Source organism: Zootoca vivipara, chromosome 5 (assembly GCF_965207765.1).
Source record: "Zootoca vivipara chromosome 5, rZooViv2.hap1.1, whole genome shotgun sequence".
NCBI classification, from domain to species: Eukaryota; Metazoa; Chordata; class Lepidosauria; order Squamata; family Lacertidae; genus Zootoca; species Zootoca vivipara.
The window spans coordinates 44,372,664-44,390,963 of NC_142588.1; the positions used below are offsets into that span (position 1 = coordinate 44,372,664).

The 18,300-nt window shown below is 41.9% G+C and overlaps 1 protein-coding gene across 1 annotated transcript in view; it reads right to left on the reverse strand.

The window, feature by feature from the left end:
- Nucleotides 1-17,940, reverse strand: part of INPP5F (inositol polyphosphate-5-phosphatase F) — a 39,347-nt gene extending 21,407 nt beyond the window's left edge. The window contains exons 1-2 of the mRNA XM_035137288.3: nucleotides 16,976-17,940; nucleotides 5,910-5,990 (exon numbers count right to left, since the gene is read on the reverse strand). Of these exons, the coding sequence (XP_034993179.2) occupies nucleotides 5,910-5,990; nucleotides 16,976-17,072 (178 nt within the window). The 5' untranslated portion in view covers nucleotides 17,073-17,940. The remainder of the gene's footprint in view (nucleotides 1-5,909; nucleotides 5,991-16,975) is intronic.
- Between the last annotated feature and the right edge of the window lie 360 nt (nucleotides 17,941-18,300).

Consider the following 18,300-nt stretch of genomic DNA (forward strand, 5'->3'; position numbering starts at 1 on the left):
GATCCATGTGGGAGGCACGTTCGCAACCCGCAGCATTTGCAACCTGCAGCGCTGCACCTGTGCACATGTGGGTCACGATTCGGCGCTTCTGCACATGCGCAAAGCGTGATTTAGTGTTTCTGTGCACGCATGAGCGCCGAAACCCGGAAGTAACCCATTCAGGGACTTCTGGGTTCGGCACGGTGCGCAACCCAAAAGTGTGCAACCTGAAGCGGCCGTAACCCAAGGTATGACTGTATCTGACATTACAGTCTTGATCACTTTTTAACTTTGAATTCCTACAACTATAACAGCTCAGTCAGTAGAGTATGAGACTCTTAATCTCTGGGTCGGGCAAAACATTCCTATATTGCACTGCAGGGGGGCTGGACTAGATTATCATCATGGTCACTTCCAACTCTACAATTCTATAAAAATTTCAAAATACAAAAATTCCTTCCAGTAGCACCTTAGAGACCAACTAAGTTTGTAATTGGTATGAGCTTTCATGTGCATGCACACTTCTTTAGGTACCTCTAAGGTGCTACTGGAAGGAATTTTTGTATTTTGTTTCAACTACGGCAGACCAACAAGGCTACCTACCTGTAACTATAAAAATTTCAGCCATCTAACAAATTCACTGATTCGCATTTTCAAGTGTAAATGACAAAGGAAGTATGCACGAAGCATACAGTGATCCTACTGAACTGAAATCTCCCACTTGTTAAGTTTTAAATATATTTATATGAGAGCTCAAGGTTTTGTTTTGCTTATTTAAAAGCAGTTCTAAACCACTTAAGTATTTGAAAAATCTCTAAACAGCATTCAAAAGGTTCATAAATAGCTTGGAAAGTGCAAGAAAATATTCCAGTGCAATCTTAACTTTGTTGTTGTTGTTTAGTCATTTAGTCGTGTCCGACTCTTCGTGACCCCATGAACCATAGCACGCCAGGCACTCCTGTCTTGCACTGCCTCCCGCAGTTTGGTCAAACTCATGTTCATAGCTTCGAGAACACTGTCCAACCATCTCGTCCTCTGTCGTCCCCTTCTCCTAGTGCCCTCAATCTTTCCCAACATCAGGGTCTTTTCCAGGGAGTCTTCTCTTCTCATGAGGTGGCCAAAATATTGGAGCCTCAGCTTCAGATCTGTCCTTCCACTGAGCACTCAGGGCTGATTTCCTTAAGAATGGAGAGGTTTGATCTTCTTGCAGTCCATGGGACTCTCAAGAGTCTCCTCCATGCTAAACTAAGAGTTTTCCTTATTTTATATTTAAGAAGAGTTGTATTTAAAGCCTGAACGATTTAATAATAGATAACCTCTGCCCTGATATAATAAAAAGCTGCTCCATAAATAAGAACTAGAATTGTGTTCATTTGTGCTTGTTGCCCTCACCATACATGGTAAAGCCAAAAAGGCTCTGGGGAAAACAAAAACAAAACATGTATTACAAATGCTATGCTTCTATGGCGATTATATTTCTTGCATCTGCAGGAACAATTAATTTTGACCTGAGTGTACCAGGGGCTAACAGCACTTCTTAAGTGATGTAACAGAACATAAACAAAGACTTAATACCAAATGTAATCTGTAAAGGTATCTTTTAGTCTTATTCAAATCTTAGTCAAATATTTCAGGTCAGTTGCCTCTAAGCACAGAGCAAACAATGAGCAAACCAAAAACTACAATGTCTCCATATGTGCAGTTCCCATTTCTTCTAGTCTTAATGAGTTCATAGATCCGTATGTCTGTAAGGGAGTGTGACTCTGGTTGTCAATCACCCGTTTCTAGCTTTAAGATGGTATGACAGCTTATTCCACAGCATACACAAAAGGGGAAATTTCATTGAAAGTGTGCCACTACCCCCATTTCATGTGCTACACTAAGATTAATGCAAGGTGAAATTAGATTCTTTAAGCCAGACTGTGTATGAGCAGCAAAGGCAACATTTCTTGCATTCATTTACAAGCCAACAACTTTCTGGAATGTAAAAAAATAATAATCACAATGCTGTGTGAAGAGAAGGCCTAACTATCCAGATATTCTTGATAACTTAAAAAAATTATAAGCCACTCAACATACCAAAGCTTCACTGAACATATTCTTTGTTAACCACCCTTCTGACCCTTACCATCTTAAAAATGTCACCTTTTTCTATTTAAAAAGGAAGGGTCTTTTTCAGGGCTACTGTAATAAATTTTCAAATTGGGCCCTTTATTACTCAACCCCCCAAACTCCAGTTATTTACAGTTTCACGTTCTTCAAAGTGAAAATTATGATAAAAGAACTGGACCTCCCCCCTCCCAATATACCCATTATTATATAGTAATATACAGCTTGTAGAGTTATAATCTCTTGTAGACAGGTCTATAACAATTCCAACAAACTGAGTGTTCCTTTTCCTTTCAGCAACAGCCAAAGTGTAGCCACATCTTCAGGAGTCAACGATTAAAGCTTTCAAGTCAGTTCTCATGCCGGGCAAGATGAGGCAAGCTATTATTAATACAGCAATTGTTTACATACCCTGCTCAAAGGCAGTGTTAAATATTGCATTATGTATTTTATTTGTCATTCTAGGAAAACACGGACGCTATCAAAGCACAAGATGAAAGACCCGACTCTCCCTGCTGCCCCCACTAAACATTCCCTATATTAGCTAACAGGAAACATGCACAGTTGTTAGCCTCAAGATGTTCCCTGTACACCTGCAGAGGGAAGCTGGGACACCATGTATGTCCCTGCCTGGAGTTTCTTCCTTACCCAGAACTAGGTGATTTTAAAGGAGGAGGTGGTGGTGGTGGTGCTACTCCAAAAAAAATTGACACAAAGGGTGCACCTCAGCCTTTGCCTGCCTTGCCAGAAAGGAGGAAGCACATTATTTACTGATTTATTTATTGAGAAAGAAAACAAATGTCCTTTTTAGGAGAATCTTCCCAAAGAATGACAAACATGGATCATGGTTGAATCCAACTAATTTATACACAGGACACTTTGGGATGAGCAACTGAACTTCCAATTCCTCTCCTCTCCCCAGGTACCCCCTTAAAAGTGTTCCAGTGGTTTGAGAGAAACCCCCAACAGATTTACAGAGACCAAGACAAATCATGCTTTCCTGTATGGTCCTAAAAATACACAGTTTGTCATCCCTGCAATCCTAATATGCTCTCTTCCTCCCCTCTTCTGAAATCATACCCTCGGCATATACAAGAATATGAGATAGCTCATATTTGCTTTGAAAAAGCAAAATGGCAGTATATCTGCAATAAAATTAATAGATTTTCCATTTTGTGATCATAGACTATAAAGATATTCTCCCAACGGAAAATGCTAAGTGTATTCACTTACCCCTTTGCCTCAAGGTACACATTATTTAATTGGGTCATGGTCAACTATTTTTAAAATGATATTCACAACTATTTTTAGAAAGGACTAGCAATTGTTATAAAAGAACATGCATACCTGCCTGCAGAACTATGGTCAACTATTTTAAAAAAATTATATTCACAGCTACTTTTAGGAAGGACCCGCAAGTGTTATAAAAGAACATGCAAACTTGCAGAACTAATGTAGTTACTAAAAAGCACCTATGAATATGAAAATCATTAAAATGTATTCAGTGTTCTGGAAACAGAACACATTTCCAGGCTGCCAAGATGCCTTTTTATTTATTCAAGGCCTGTGCTCTTAATCAATGAATCAACCATGGTATCAAAGCTCAACAACTTGTCCATGACAACATTACCAGAGAGCTCCACAATGCAAGGAAATAAAGCAACGTTTCCAGCTCAGCTCCTCAAAGAATCAATAACTGCTAGTTGGCTTTCAAGGGAATGGTGATGCAGTGTTCTTGTTAACTTGGGACACATCACACAGAGCCTTCTTATAAAATTTTAATCAGATACTACATTTAACCCAGAGAAAGCTAGCAATCTACCAATAGTCCTGGTTTCTTCAGTGCCAACAGCCTAATCCTCTAAATTCTGTGCTTAACATACATGCTTAGCATACACAGAAAACAGAGGCTTTATCCAAGCTGCATTGTGAATAGCAGAAAATCTCTTTATACAGTCTCTCTGTAGCTACACTGAGGAGATCAGAAATGAACATACATATACATCACAAACAAATCTAAACAACTAATGTCATTACTAGTGCCTAGGCTCCTAGAGATCATTGGAATGGAAACAAAATAGTATGGCATTGCTCGTATTTTAAGAACTGAGAAATAACAAACACAAACTACAGGAATGAAAGCTCAAGACTAAATTTATATATATATATATATATATATATATATATATATATATATATATATATATAAAGCCACAGGGTTCCTCAATGTAAGCTCATCAGATGTTGTTCGGACTACAACTCCCATCATCCCCAAAAGGTTAGCCAACGGCCAGAGATTATGGGAGATGCAGTCCAACAACCTCTAGGTAGGGATCCAAAGTTGAAGGACAATAGCTGGTGCAGTGGCATCATAGAAAATTAGTGTCATTCTAGATACTGCACACAATTCTGGCCTTGTCTGCTTAAGAATGCTGACAGTCTTAAATGAATTTCCTTCACATAAGCACTCCTTGCATCAAGTACTCAGCTACACTAAATCTCTCTTTTTTAGTGCAAGTATTAAGAAATATGATTTCCCCAACCTCTAGTAGTACAGGTCACATGGATTCTGTAGAGTGTGTAGAATGACTCCAACTCCACAAATAATCTGATCATTTCAGAAGAGAGATTCCTTCTAACCAGTTGTACCATTGTGTTACATAACTGTTCTCTTTAATCTATAGAGCCTTAAAAGAACTTTGAGGGAATCACTAAAGAAAGAGTGAACCTCTGTGAAATCTCTTCTTTCCTGTGTGTAATAAATCACAGGCTGTCCACAGAATGGAATCTCTAGGGTCTTGTTGAGCCCATATTAAAGTCACATCTGAACAGTACACAGCAAGAGCATAGGGGTCACTCATAGCTATCTGTGTTCCATGTTGGTAAGACCACTGGTTCTATTTTAAAATAAAATCTATTATTAAAGGAAGCTTTTCAAGCATATATGAAAATCAAATGTGTGGGTTTTTTCTTGTTGTCAACCACAAATTTAGTGTTTTGTGGCAACTATTGGTTTTCAATCCATTTCTAACAATTACCAAAGATCAATTCACAAATACCAATTGTTAACAGTATTTATTATTCAAAGGTCAGCTAAACAACCCTAGAGCAGAAGCAAGTAAGACTCTGAAGCATGCCAACCTCACTTTTGAAATATTCAATGTATGAGAGCTGTTTATTTGGCAGGATTTCCAATACTATTCCATTAATAGAATCAAGCTTGCCTAGCTTTTCTTATATCAACATGAAGCAGATGGTGTTTGAGGAAACTAGATGAGAAAGCCAGCCTAAAAAAATGTTAGTAATCAATGCTCCAGAAAACTGCATCTTCCGCTGAACATTTTTATACCCCTGTCATTGGTAGGAAACAAATTAGTCACCTTTATTTACAATCCAAAATTAAACTGATATCTACAAAAACTTTGCATTTATATTTGAGAATAATGCTCCAGCTGAACTAAAGCATCACATTTTACTTACCTCTGTATCTTCATGAAATTCTATTTACAGGAAGATGCTGATACTTTACTACCCCCCTCTCCCAATTACCTTTTTCCTCAGGTCAAGAAAACACAACAAAATATACATGAACCACTGTATATGTAAATAGAGCCAGTTATTTATGTGTTGCAATTCAGATACTGACATGAAACAAATGAAAGTGTCAGACAAATCAGTCTGAGAGGCGCTGACAAAGCCCACTTTAGTTTTATCAATTATAGGTAGCGAAGCCTTGTCAGGGGACTTACAAGCACAAAAGGGCATAGCAATTTTAACATTAACCATCACTCTGGTAAGATAAAGAATTTTACTATTCATACCTGTGTGAAGCTGAACTTTTCCAATAAGTCCCTCAATCAAGCCCAGACAAATCGGATTCCAAGCCAAAAGCAGGTCAGTAGCTGTGGGAGAAATTTTACACACACAAAAATCAGAATCTGTGATAAGCAATTTAAAATCAAGTCTGGTTGTTTGTTTCTTTGTTTGTTTGTTTTGATCCTACCTCTCCAAGGGATGGATTTGGCAGCAAGACCTCTAGTTGCTCATTCCTATAATACGTTATCGCAACACATATTTTTCTAGCTAATAACTTTGTAAATTGGTCACTCTCTATGGATTCATCAGGTTCCCACTGGAATATGTGAAGGCTCCATTATTCTGATACCATATCCATTTTTAAAGCTGGCCCCCTGGGACATAAAGAAAGAATTCATCTTTAAATGTCAGGTTTACTGTGCCAATTACACAGCAACCCAAGCCAGTGGTTGTAGGCAACATCTCAGTTTTCTGTTCTACTACTCCCATTTCATACCCCAAGTGAGGACTAGGTTAGATACTAGAAAAATCCTCCTACCACCAGCTGCCCTATCTGCTGTAGTCAGCAAGAAATATCAGGGTGGGTGACCTTCCAAGACCCGAATTCCTACTTGTAGAGGCCCAAAAGTTTTCTTCAAGTGTTATTTTAAGCAAGGAGTTAAAAACAAATTTACAAAGTTCACTCCAGTTTATATAACTGGAAAATAGCTCTCTGCCGTAACTTAATTGTACAAACATGACTCATTTAGAGTTCATAATCAGAGCATAGATGACACACCCTTAAAGTATGAATGCCACTCTATTCACATACTACTCATGATTTCAACAAGTTGAAGAAAACTTGGCAAGAGTGCTCTCACTGTAACAAAGAAGTTTAAGGAATTTAGAAGTAGCCACTGTAAGGGCCAAAACCACACTCCCCTAATGCCTTCTATGCCTGAGACCAGAACAACCACACTTCAAAATAGCACACTAGGCCAACTCCCAACCTCAGCCTATGGAATTTACAGTTCAATCTCTGGAGTGCTTAACTTTCTTACTCACCAGGAGCACTTGTACAGTTAGTGTCATTTTTTCCAAGACCACAAGCCCTATTCAGGTGTTCAGCAGATATGTGTGAGTGCATAAACTATATATGGAATATGAGGCCACATGCACTTTGACATTTTTCCAAAAAGCATAGGATTGGGAATTCTAATCCAGTGTTCCAATCTAGTCATGGTGAAAACTGAAGCAAGAGTAGTCCTTGTCCATATTAATAAATCCAGAACACGTTTGTCTCTGTTCTGCCCACCATTGGCTCTATCTCTGCCCACATCCTGTATGCAGCTCCCCCAACAAAAGAATGCTGTCCACCACACATGCTACAAACAGTATACCCTTTTAACAGTAAGTTAACCAGCTAGGAATAACAAATACAACCGTACATAGGCAGTAATGCCAGTTCTGAAAGAGTATATGATCTTGCTGCTGTACTTTCTTTTTTCTTTCTGCTCATATCTAGTTTGATGGATCAGAACAACTGATAAAACTTCTGCAAGTCCCTGGTTGGAAATTAGTTATTCTGGCACAAATAATTCCGATTTCAAGGAAAGAAAAGAATGCAAAAATAACTATTCTTAATGAATTACTCCATCAAGGTTTTAGGAACATCCAACAGTGCTGTTTAGGTTTAAAATGAAAGCACACAAACTAAAGTTGATGTTCAGACAAAGGTTTTTGTAAAACTGCTACTCAGAATAAATGTATTTTTAAACTTTATTTCAAAGAAATATTCTATATGTTCTATTCCAAGAAAAACAATTTCACAATAAGATTAAAAGCTATTGTTTAAAGAGTGAAGAGTGCAGACCAAGCTGATGCTCTTTTGTCTAGAGACACTGTCAGTTTAAGCACCATTTGGGAAATTTTCTGGTGCCAGCCACTTTGCTACCCTGAATTCCTATTGTATTTATAAACAATTTGAATAGATCTGTTGATATTGGTAGTTTTGCTCAGAAACAAAGAAATGGAACAAAGGAGGGCTTGGCACTTTGCCACCTATTAGAATGATCTGGACAACAAAGCTGCAAGTCACTTCAACGTTATAGTTGCACTCAGACTCAACACTGAGCCACAATTCAACTAGCCAGTACCAAGTTGGCATAAGAACAAAGATACTGTGGTTTGTTGGACCTAACATGCATTTGCTTCCTCCTCCATCCTTTGACTCTCCTGTGAATGCCCAGGTGTTAACTTGAATGCCTTATCCGCTGCCAATGACTGGAATAGCCCTCTTACCATTGGTCAACTGCAGAAATGAGGAAGGAAACATGAATGATCTCCTCTTCTGAGATCTTTGGCTACTCTCAGCCTCAACTAAACACAGTTCAAATGCCTTCCCTTCCTTCCCTCATTCCTAGACATGAATCATGGAGGCCTAGAGCGTAATTTCAAGGCACAGATCATCATAAGAACTTTAGGCACCCATGGTGATGAGTGGGGAAGACCCTCCCCAGTCTAAGAAAGAAAACTTTTCCAGGAGAAGACAAGGGTGCTTCTGGGGAGGTCGCTGGACTAGCTTTCAGTACTGTCCTTAGGATCAGGGTGCATGTTAAGAGTGGTTTGACTAGCAGAACCTCTTGACAAGATGTCTCTGGAGCAGGTGATGAGATGTGCTCTAGCGCCAACTTGGCATGCTGCTGACACATGTGTGGAACACCACAACGTATCTGGGAGCAACATATCTTCTATCCAGGAAGATGGTGGCTACTTTATTGTAGTATGGCTTGGACCTATCCATGAATTTGTATAGTCATTTAATCCAGCTGCAAGTTCCTTCTCTTGTGGCAGCAAATTCCTAAGCTAATTCATTGTATGAATAAGGTCCTGTTGCCTATCCTGAACAGATTATCAAATGATTTTGATGGCTGACCCCTTATAATAATCTAGGGGGAGGGAATCTATCCATTCTCTACATTCTCTCCACAGGCTTTTTGAAATCAGCCTTGTGCTCCGCATTTTGAGGCATTCCCATATTTGAATACACAGCGATTAACTTTCTACTACAGTTTATCATCCTCTAAAAGTAAGTCTCTGAAATAATTAAAAAACACTGTTCTTGGCAGTTTAAAATATATAAATCAGAGCAACGAACATATATTTGAAAACAATCATTTCAAGCTTTTTAAAAAATACTGTGAACAGAAGATAGCGTTGACAAAGTTTTAGGATATCATGCTATAAATGAATGTCATTCCTAGATGCATATAAGCACCAAGTGATGCTGCCTTTACTGTTAATATTTAAGCATCTTCAATATTCCATCTTCAATATTCAAAGTGGGTGCAAAGTCATTTTCTCTTAAGAGGGCTATTGTGCAACTGCATGCCCCAGGAACTGTGAGACAATCATAGACCACTTTCGGATGCAACAATATGCCAGATTCTCTGTCTGTGATGTGTACACTGCCAGATTTCTCACACTGCACTCCTCTCACTTGGCTCAAACATGATAAATATGACAAGGGTCATTGGTTTCCCATTATATGCAAACCAAGGATTGTGGCTTGTTCATCCCTTGCAAGTCACAATCAGCAATCCAATAACAAAACCATGGCTTCAGGTTGGATAGCAATTCTGACTTGTTAGGGAGCAACAAATCACAATACCTGGTACAGACATAATGGGAAATCAATGCTTCCTGGTTTGTTTATCCTGCTTGTGCTGGGGAGGAGTTCAGTGGGAGCTACCGTATCACTTCTCATTCCCAATAAACCAGAAAGTCTAGATTATAATTATGTGCCAACAGTAATAATTTAAAGTTGAGAGGGAAAACTAGCCAGTCATATGTTCCAGTACATGGTAATTTTCAGATTATAAAATGGGTTTGTCATCCTCAAATTCAGAATGTCTTTTCAGGATTCCTTCCTACCAACTTTTGTAAGTTGTTCTTTTGACATACAGCTTTGATGATGAGTAAGCGTGACACAAATAGATTTGTACTTGCCTCAAAACAGATTCAGTCATCAAAGATGTAAGCTTCATAACAGCAAAAGCTGTACACCTGTCAGATTGCTAAAAAAAGAACCTCCCAATAAACAAAATAATATCAGGCACCTATATGCAATAAGCCATTTGGACTCTTACTTAAGCATACGGAGGGTTTCTGACAATTATAACAGTAGCCTTGCATGTTACTAAGAACCGTCATCATATATTCTTTCCTTACAGTTTTGCCAAACACTATATCATCATTTAACACAACACAAAAAGAGGGCTGGCAATACTTTTACAAATTCAGGCTTTTGGAGGCATGCAGAAGACAATATTAGTCCATAGATAGCTATCCCCATCTGAACAGGTATATTAAGTTAAATCAATCACCTTTGTAAATCAGTGCCTTATACATGTACAGCACTAACTATTGTCCTTCTCATCACATCCACTGAAAAGTCAGTCTACCAGGCATGCTGTTAGAGGGTCAAAGGATAATGACTGTGAATATAGTAAAACACAATCAACAAAATGAGGGGGGGGGAATCCAATACTAGGCCTAAATGATGTCAGGGACACATACAAGAAGCCATGTGACTCAATGAAACTGTGCCCAGCGATACCCTCAGGGAAATATATTAGTGGGCAATTCTAGAAGAAATCGCTTTGCACCCTATAGAAATTAAGCTGCAATCCTATATGCTTCCCTGAGAGTAAGCCACAATGAATTTAGTGGGGGCTACTTTGGAGTAAGCATACATGGGACTGCACAGTGAGACTGCACATTCAACATAGTCAGCAATATCATAACAAAGTATCATTTTAGACTACACACAAGAAAGGAAATTTTATCCTAATCCTATTCTCTCTCCAATGTGCAGTTTTTGGCAAGGCAGGGAGGATTTTTACATGGCAGTGATTTAAGAAAGTGAACACAGCCTGCAATATGAATTGATACAGTTTAGGAGGAATTCTGCCACATGATCTGCTATTTATTACATTTGTATACCTCCTCTAACCAAGGTATTGAGGTGGTGAGTGGTGTACATATTAAAAAACACAATACAACAGTATGATAACCAAATCCAGCTGCAAGTCAGACAGAATGAAAAGAACTAAACGGGAATTAAACAGAAGCAAAAGCCTGGTTAAATAAATATGTTTTAAGAAGGCACTGAAATAACATTAAAAATAGCTCCTGCCTAAGGTCAAAATGCAGGCAATTCCATGAAAGGCTGCTGTTACAGAAAATGCTTCCCCATCAGTTGAACCTCTACTAGTTGTGGCACCAGAAAGCTGCTTTATACTGCCTAAGATTCATTGGTCCATTTAGCTCAGTACTGTCTACACTGACTGGCAGTGGCTTTTCAGGGTTTCAGATGTGAATCATTCCTGGCCTTGCCAGAAGATACCAGGGACTTCTGCATGTAAGGCAGATGCTCTAACACTGAGCTTCAGCTCCATGAACCTTGCTCAGTAGCTTATTGGCAGCTGGAGCAATTTTTTAAGAACTAGTATGATGTGTGCACAGTTGGTACCTCAGCCAGTGCATGTTGCACCAGCCACAGCCTCCAAACCAGCCTCAAGGGCGATTTCACATAGAAGGCATTACAGTAATTGGATCAAAAAGTTACCAATGCACGAGTTACTGTGGAAAGGCTATGCCTGTGCAGGAACAGTCACAGCCAGCATACTAGTCAAAGCTGACAAAAAGAACTCCAGTCACTGTTGCCTCTTGGGCTTCCAGAAACAAAGATGACCCAGGAATACCCCCATACTGGACACTGGCTCCTATAGAGTGCCTCTCACTCACATCCCACATACTTAGACCAAAAGGATGCTATGGTCAATGGTATCAGAATCTGTTGAGAGATCCAATAAAAGTAGCAGAGCTGCACTCCCTCAAGGTCATCCATAAAAGTGGCCAAGACAGATTCTGTCCCAAAACAAAACTTGAACACAGACTGAAACAGGTGCAGACAATATTTTTCTTTCAAATTATGGCAGAGCAACTTAGTCGTTGACAAAATGCTTGGGGCACCTCAACTTAGCAATGCTAAGGGTAACAATGGCAGTGAAAACAATGTAAAAGAGGTGGAACTCACAGGAACATAAAAGCCTATATCGTACATGCATTATTATACGTCTATACTTGCACATGCATCATCTTGTAGATATTAAAAAAAGACTATATTTATGATTATAAGATTCACACAAACTCTTACAGATGCCATTTTGTTTATGGATGCAGCAAACACATCTGGCATCAAAGATACAGCAAACAACTGGGACACTAACATATCCATTACCTGAATAGTCTAACTGTATTCTTCATACTAGGTAAAGTATTCTCCTTGTGTTATGTGATTAGTACAGAATACTCGGTGGTTTAGTTTTCATTCCAGGGTCAATCTCAGTGTGATCAATGCTAAGTTGTAATCAAATGCTAACTATATACCGGTATATGGCTTAATACTCAGTAAGTACATGATTGTATGGGAGTAGCTCATATAGGACTACGTAATTTCACCTGTATTTGATTAGTAGTCTTTGTAGTACCAGGATTCATAACTTCATGAAACTGCAAATCAATGAGAACTGTTGGTTGCTAATTTCCCATGGCCAGCATGTTACTTTCTATATAATAAACTGGAAAAATACTCTAATTGCCATCTCACAAGACTAGTTCTTTGCAAAAGGGAGACAAAGAAAGATAATGAATGTATCCTTCAGCAGCTCCACTATTCCTTTTTCAAAACATCATGTACTTTGATAAGCAACATAAAAGCATACAGGAAAAATTATTCCTTTGTTCTCATTCAAGAGTTCCACAAATCTGGCTAGCCAGCAAATATTGCTTCTGAAAAGAACCCTTCCAGGTACCATCCCAATGGTGAGGACAAGGTCTCATCTGACGCTATGCAGAGCTCAAGACTCAAGGTGACTCTCTTTCCCAGATCTCAGTTGCAGAATGGAATGGCAACTTAACATTTATGTTGAGCTTCAGAAAACTGTTAAGTAGAACAGGGTTCTACATGTTTGCAAGTGTGAGGCTACCCTCGTTTGAGCATGAAAAGCCCTATACTTCCTCTCAATCTTGGAGCTGCAGGAGGGATGGGTAGGCAGGGATCATCCTCAAGCAAACCACACCCAGGGCTTGGTGGAAGGCTGGCTATTTGCTTGGTTGCTCATTGACAAAATGCTTGGAGTAACTCAAAAACCTAAACTAAGAGGCTTTATCTCCCCAACTTTTACAGTGCAAAGTCAGGAACAAGTGGAGGGGGTGTCCCATTGACAGCAAATTCTATCTTAGCCAAAAAGTGTGGGGTCTTGAAAAAGTATTGCCACTCTAGAGGTTCCCATAAAGGTCAGTGCAATGTCAGGAAAAGCCCCTTATGCATGTAAGTGAAAAGATAATAGCTCAGTAGTAGAGCAAAGGTTTGTGTGAAGGTCCCAGGTTCAATCCCTAATGTCTCCAGATAAGGCCGGAAAAAACATACGGGTATCTGAAACTCTGGACAGATATTGCCAGTCAGTGTAGCAATATCTGGAGAAATCTTGGCAAGCACTCACCCTGATCATTCCACATCTTTTGGAAAAAAGAAGTAAGAAAGAACTTTATGGGGCGGGGGAAGGAGAGGGGGAAAATAAATTAACAATTTTTTTTGTCTGGTTGGACTTAAGATGCTGGGGTGTATGTGCGTGTGTTTTATAATAAAGATAGAACCCACTTTTTATTTTTGCCTCAACCACCAATGGAATGCAGCCCCTCACCCTCACCCCCACCCCCGGTTTCCACAAATGTATGCTGCTCTTGGGCTAAATAAAGGTTCTGCCACCTTTGCTCTAAAAAATGCGCCGAGCAAACAAAAGCGCTATGACAATACTTTGGTATCATTTAATAGGTTCATTAGGGCACAAACAGAGCAAATCAAATGAGTGTTAACAAAGCATGTGAAAAGACTGCAAGTGAAGCACGAAATCTCTTTATACGTGGGCCATACAAAAACAAGTGCACAGTCATTTCCATATAAGCTATAGTTACACCCTCTAATGTCAAAATTCCTGGCAAATCAGCAGTAAGGTCTCCCTGTAGCAGCCTTGCCCAAAGTTGTGCCACCACAATATTTTGGCTTACAACTTCCATTAGCCCCAGGTAGCACAGACATATTGTGGAGTTTTAGCCCAAAACTTCTGGTGGGCACCAGGTTGGGGAAGGTTGTATTACAAACACACACAACACAGCTGCTTTGAATCTTCCTAAAGCATTCAAAAGCAAATGTTAATTTCCTACAATGTGCTAAACAAACGAGAACGTACAACATACCCAGCACCATAATGCATTTGGAAGGTGGTGTCACTGAACTGTAATTGATACCACTTTAAAACATGAGACAACTTGAGTTTCAACTATCTGAAGTGTAACATAGATGGAGCAAAAAAAAAAAAATCAGACATCTAACCTTTTAAGGCTTGCACGTTCCAAGAGCTCTAAATAAGAGGGGAGGGGCACTTTCATACTAAATCTGACATGTTCCTACTTACTTTTGACAGGGTGAATTGCAGTGGGTTGGACTAGATGACCTTCACAGTCCCTTCCAACTCTATAATTCAATGATTCATTTGTTCTGCTTCCCCAGCCATCCTCTACCTTGTGTCCATCACCAGATGAGATCACCACCTTCCTACACACTTACTTCTTCAGCAAGCTTATCCACCACCAATTGTCAAAAACTGGACCAGTATACAGTCCTTTCACAAATCCCAGGTATATTATCCACTCCAGAAGGTGCTGCCCTCCCATCAACTTGCTTTTAAAAAATCTCTATCCTAGCTAACTCCAGCAAACCCTCAGCCCACACACTCCTTCCCAATTTGGCTAAGCAAAATTTTAGCTCAGTCAGCGTGGCTCTTCACTGAACCATCTAAACAGCCTCCCCTTTCAAAAGTTCACAATGTACCTCTTGTTTACTTATCTCAAAGTTTTCATACTCCGCCATTCCCCCAGATTGGAGCATAGGCCAGGCAGTTTACAACAAAATATAACAAAATATAAAATACAGAACCAAACAGAAAGGTTCCAAAGGCCTTCACAAACAAATGCATTTTTTGCCTTTCACCTATATGTGTGTGCCTGTTGTATCTTAATTTGGGGAGAGTTCCATAAATGGAGTGATGCCACTGAGAATTCCCTGTCTAATGTCACTGTCTTGCTTGCCCCACTGGCTGGCAGGACTATAAGCCAGGACTCTCCAGCAGATCTGAAAGCTCAGGGTGGCAGGCATCAGGAAACATATTCTGACAAGAATGTAGGCCCCAGGGTGTTTAGACCTTGAATTGGGCTTGGTAACATACTGGCAGCCAGCACAGTGCCTTCAGGATTGGAGCCATATGATCCTGTCTGGCCGCACCCAACAACAACTGAGCTGCAACATCTGCAAGGGAAGTCTCACATAAAGGGCATTGCCGTTTTAGAGTGATGAAAATGAAAGACAAGCCTTCCTGGTTCAGGAACAGTGATAGCTGGCAAATCAGCCAGAAGTGGGAATAGGCACCATCAAGGCTACTTTCACATCTAGTGACAGCTTGGAATCCAGAAGCATGCCCAGACTATGAACCTGCACTTTCAAGGGGAGTGCTGCCCTATCCAAAACAGACCGTATTCTTGAGCCTAAGAATCATGAACCCACAGCACCTTCATTTTGCTCAGATTCAGATTCAGTTTCCTGGATCTCATCCTGCCCATCATAGCCTTGAGACATTGGTTGAGCACATGCACAGCCCCTGTCATTTAAGAGGAATGGAGACAATACTGGGTATCAGTATACGGAAGTCCCTGCACTCCCAATATCCAGATGGCACCTCCCAGTAGTTAAACAGCACCAAGGACAAAACAAAAACATGTGGCACCCCCCATCTTCTCTCTTCCAATAATGCATACTCCGCAAGGCAAACTCAATGTCATACTCAGGTCAGAAGCCAGATTGGACTGGGTCTAGAAAATCGGTTTCATCCAAGAACAAGTGCAATTGAACACTACCCACCTTGATCATCTTGCCTGAAAAAAATGAAATATTTGCATCAGTTGTCCAGTACCTCTGGATCCAGAGAGGGCCTTAAGGAGCATTTGCACCACCACCACCACCACCACTTTTAATGTGGTGAGCATCAACCCCTCTTACAATGAGGCATCAGTCACTCTCTGACCCACCCAGACATTCAAAAAGGCATGTAATACACTGGTCTGGGATACAGAAGCTACAGAGAAATCTCCATATGGCTTTAATCCACAGACAGCAGGGCACAGCAAGCCACAGGATATATCCTGAGGGCAACAGAAGAACTCCATGCAGTGCAAGGGCATGCAGTGCAAAACTAGTGTAACTCTACCATCTTGAGAGGAGGTGTGTTGCTTTCCATGGGTCAGACCTAAGGCTGGGCACAGATTCCCTACTACAGTAACTTACATTGTAAAACACTCTGCACTGTATACTTAAGAGTGCTTTTGGTCTTCCGGGGAAAGAAACTCAAACCTACACAAATCAGGCCACGAAGAGTTCACTGTTTGCTCTGAGTCACCTACTTTATAGGTGAGGAAAGGAAGAACTATTATGTTTGAGTGCATATTGCGGGGGGGGGGGATAGGGATCGTGCGTGTTCCTGTTTGCTAGCCGTTTCGAGTCTTTCTAGAGAAACAGGCAGGAGGTGGTGCAAGTGGATCCGACGTCAAGAGTCGCCCCCTTTCCCTGCCCCGCTGTCCACAATTCCCTCTTTCCTCCCGGCCTGTCACACACACACACACACACACGCCTCCGGCAGGACTCCTCACCTTCGGCCGCCTGCCTCCCTCTCTTCCTCCACCTGGCGCCTCCCGCTCACCTGAGCGCGCGCCCAGCATCCCCCCCCCGCCTCGCAGCAGGTGCGCCGCCCTCCCGCCGTCCTTGGGCGACCCGGACTCAAAGCTCCCTCCGCCGGGCCAACCTCAAGTCTTCTCCTCCCCTGAGGAGAATTGCTACTCCGGAAACTGAAGCCCCTCGGGCGGCGGCGGTGGTGGCGCGCCCCTTTCCTTGCCCAGCCTGCCCGTCCCCGCGACTCACCGGGACGCAGCTGGAGGCTGCCGTCGGAGCGGCTACACCACAGCGCCCGTTCCCCTTGCTGCAGGATGTAGTGGTCCTTGGCTTGGAAAAGCTCCATGCTGGGGGCGAGAAGAGCACCGAGAGTGGAGGGAGGGCGGCGAGGGGCAGCGGCCTCGCCTCCCCTCAGCCCGCCGTCGCCGGGTTTCCGATGCGCGGCGAAGGGACCTGCCCCGCTTTGCGCTCCGCGGCCACAGAAGCCGAGCGAGCCCTCCAAATTCCAAGAAGAGTGACGGGAGCGCGCTCACGCCCGGCGCCCCACATCCGCCGCCTGGAGGCTGGGCCCGCCTCCTTCGGCTGTTGCCGCCCCTGTCGGCGCTCCGCGCTTAGGCCGGGAGGGTTCCGGCGCGCGCGGGCACGCGAGGGGGGGGGAGAGAGAGAGAGAGAGAGAGCCCCGCTGGACACGTGACTCCCACCGCCAGGCCCTTCTTTGTGGTTGTTTTTATCCTGGAGATAAGCAGCGAGGCTGCTTCGGCAGAGACAGGCGCCCGGGCTGGCCTGGGAAAAGACACAGATCTGTGCAAAGAGAGAGGGGTGGACGAGCGAGGAGGCTGTGCTGCTGACACTCCCGTTCGCCAGGCGTGTATACATACGGTAGTACTGTATACGAAAGGCCGGTGCTGTCTGTCACTCATCCAGAAAGAAAACATCGTTGTTTTTTTGCTTGCTTCTCTCTTCTTTCACTAGCACTTTTAGGACGTGGAGTCACGGGGTGGGGGGCATCAAATCATAGGATTGTAGAGTTGGAAGGGGCCACAAGGTCCATCTCCTTTCTTGAAGCCATTGGTTCAAGTCCTACCCTGTAGAGCAGGAGGAAACGAGCTTGCTCCATCTTCCATGTGACAGCCCTTTAGATATTTGAAGATTGCTTTCATATCTCCTCTCAGTCTCTTTTTTCCCCCCAGGCTAAACATACCCCACTCAACCTTACCTCCTAAGACTTGGTTTCTATCTAGACCCTTGGTCCTCCTAGTGGCGCAGCAATAAAACTACTAGCACATTTGCAAAGCTAAACAGGAGCTAGTATGCTTTCAAATTGGATGGCAGACCCTGTGTTGAGATTCCTGAATTGCTGTATATTCCTGCGTATAAGACTACTTTTAAACCCAGGAAAATTCGGGGGTCGCCTTATACACTGGGTCGTATTTCTTATACGGCGAGTGTATCCCAAACTATATTTTAACTGGAAAAGTTGGAGGTCGTCTTATACACCCAGTCGTCTTATATGCCGGAATATACGGCACATGGGGCTGAAGTAGGTGACCCTTAGGGTCTCTTACAACTCTACA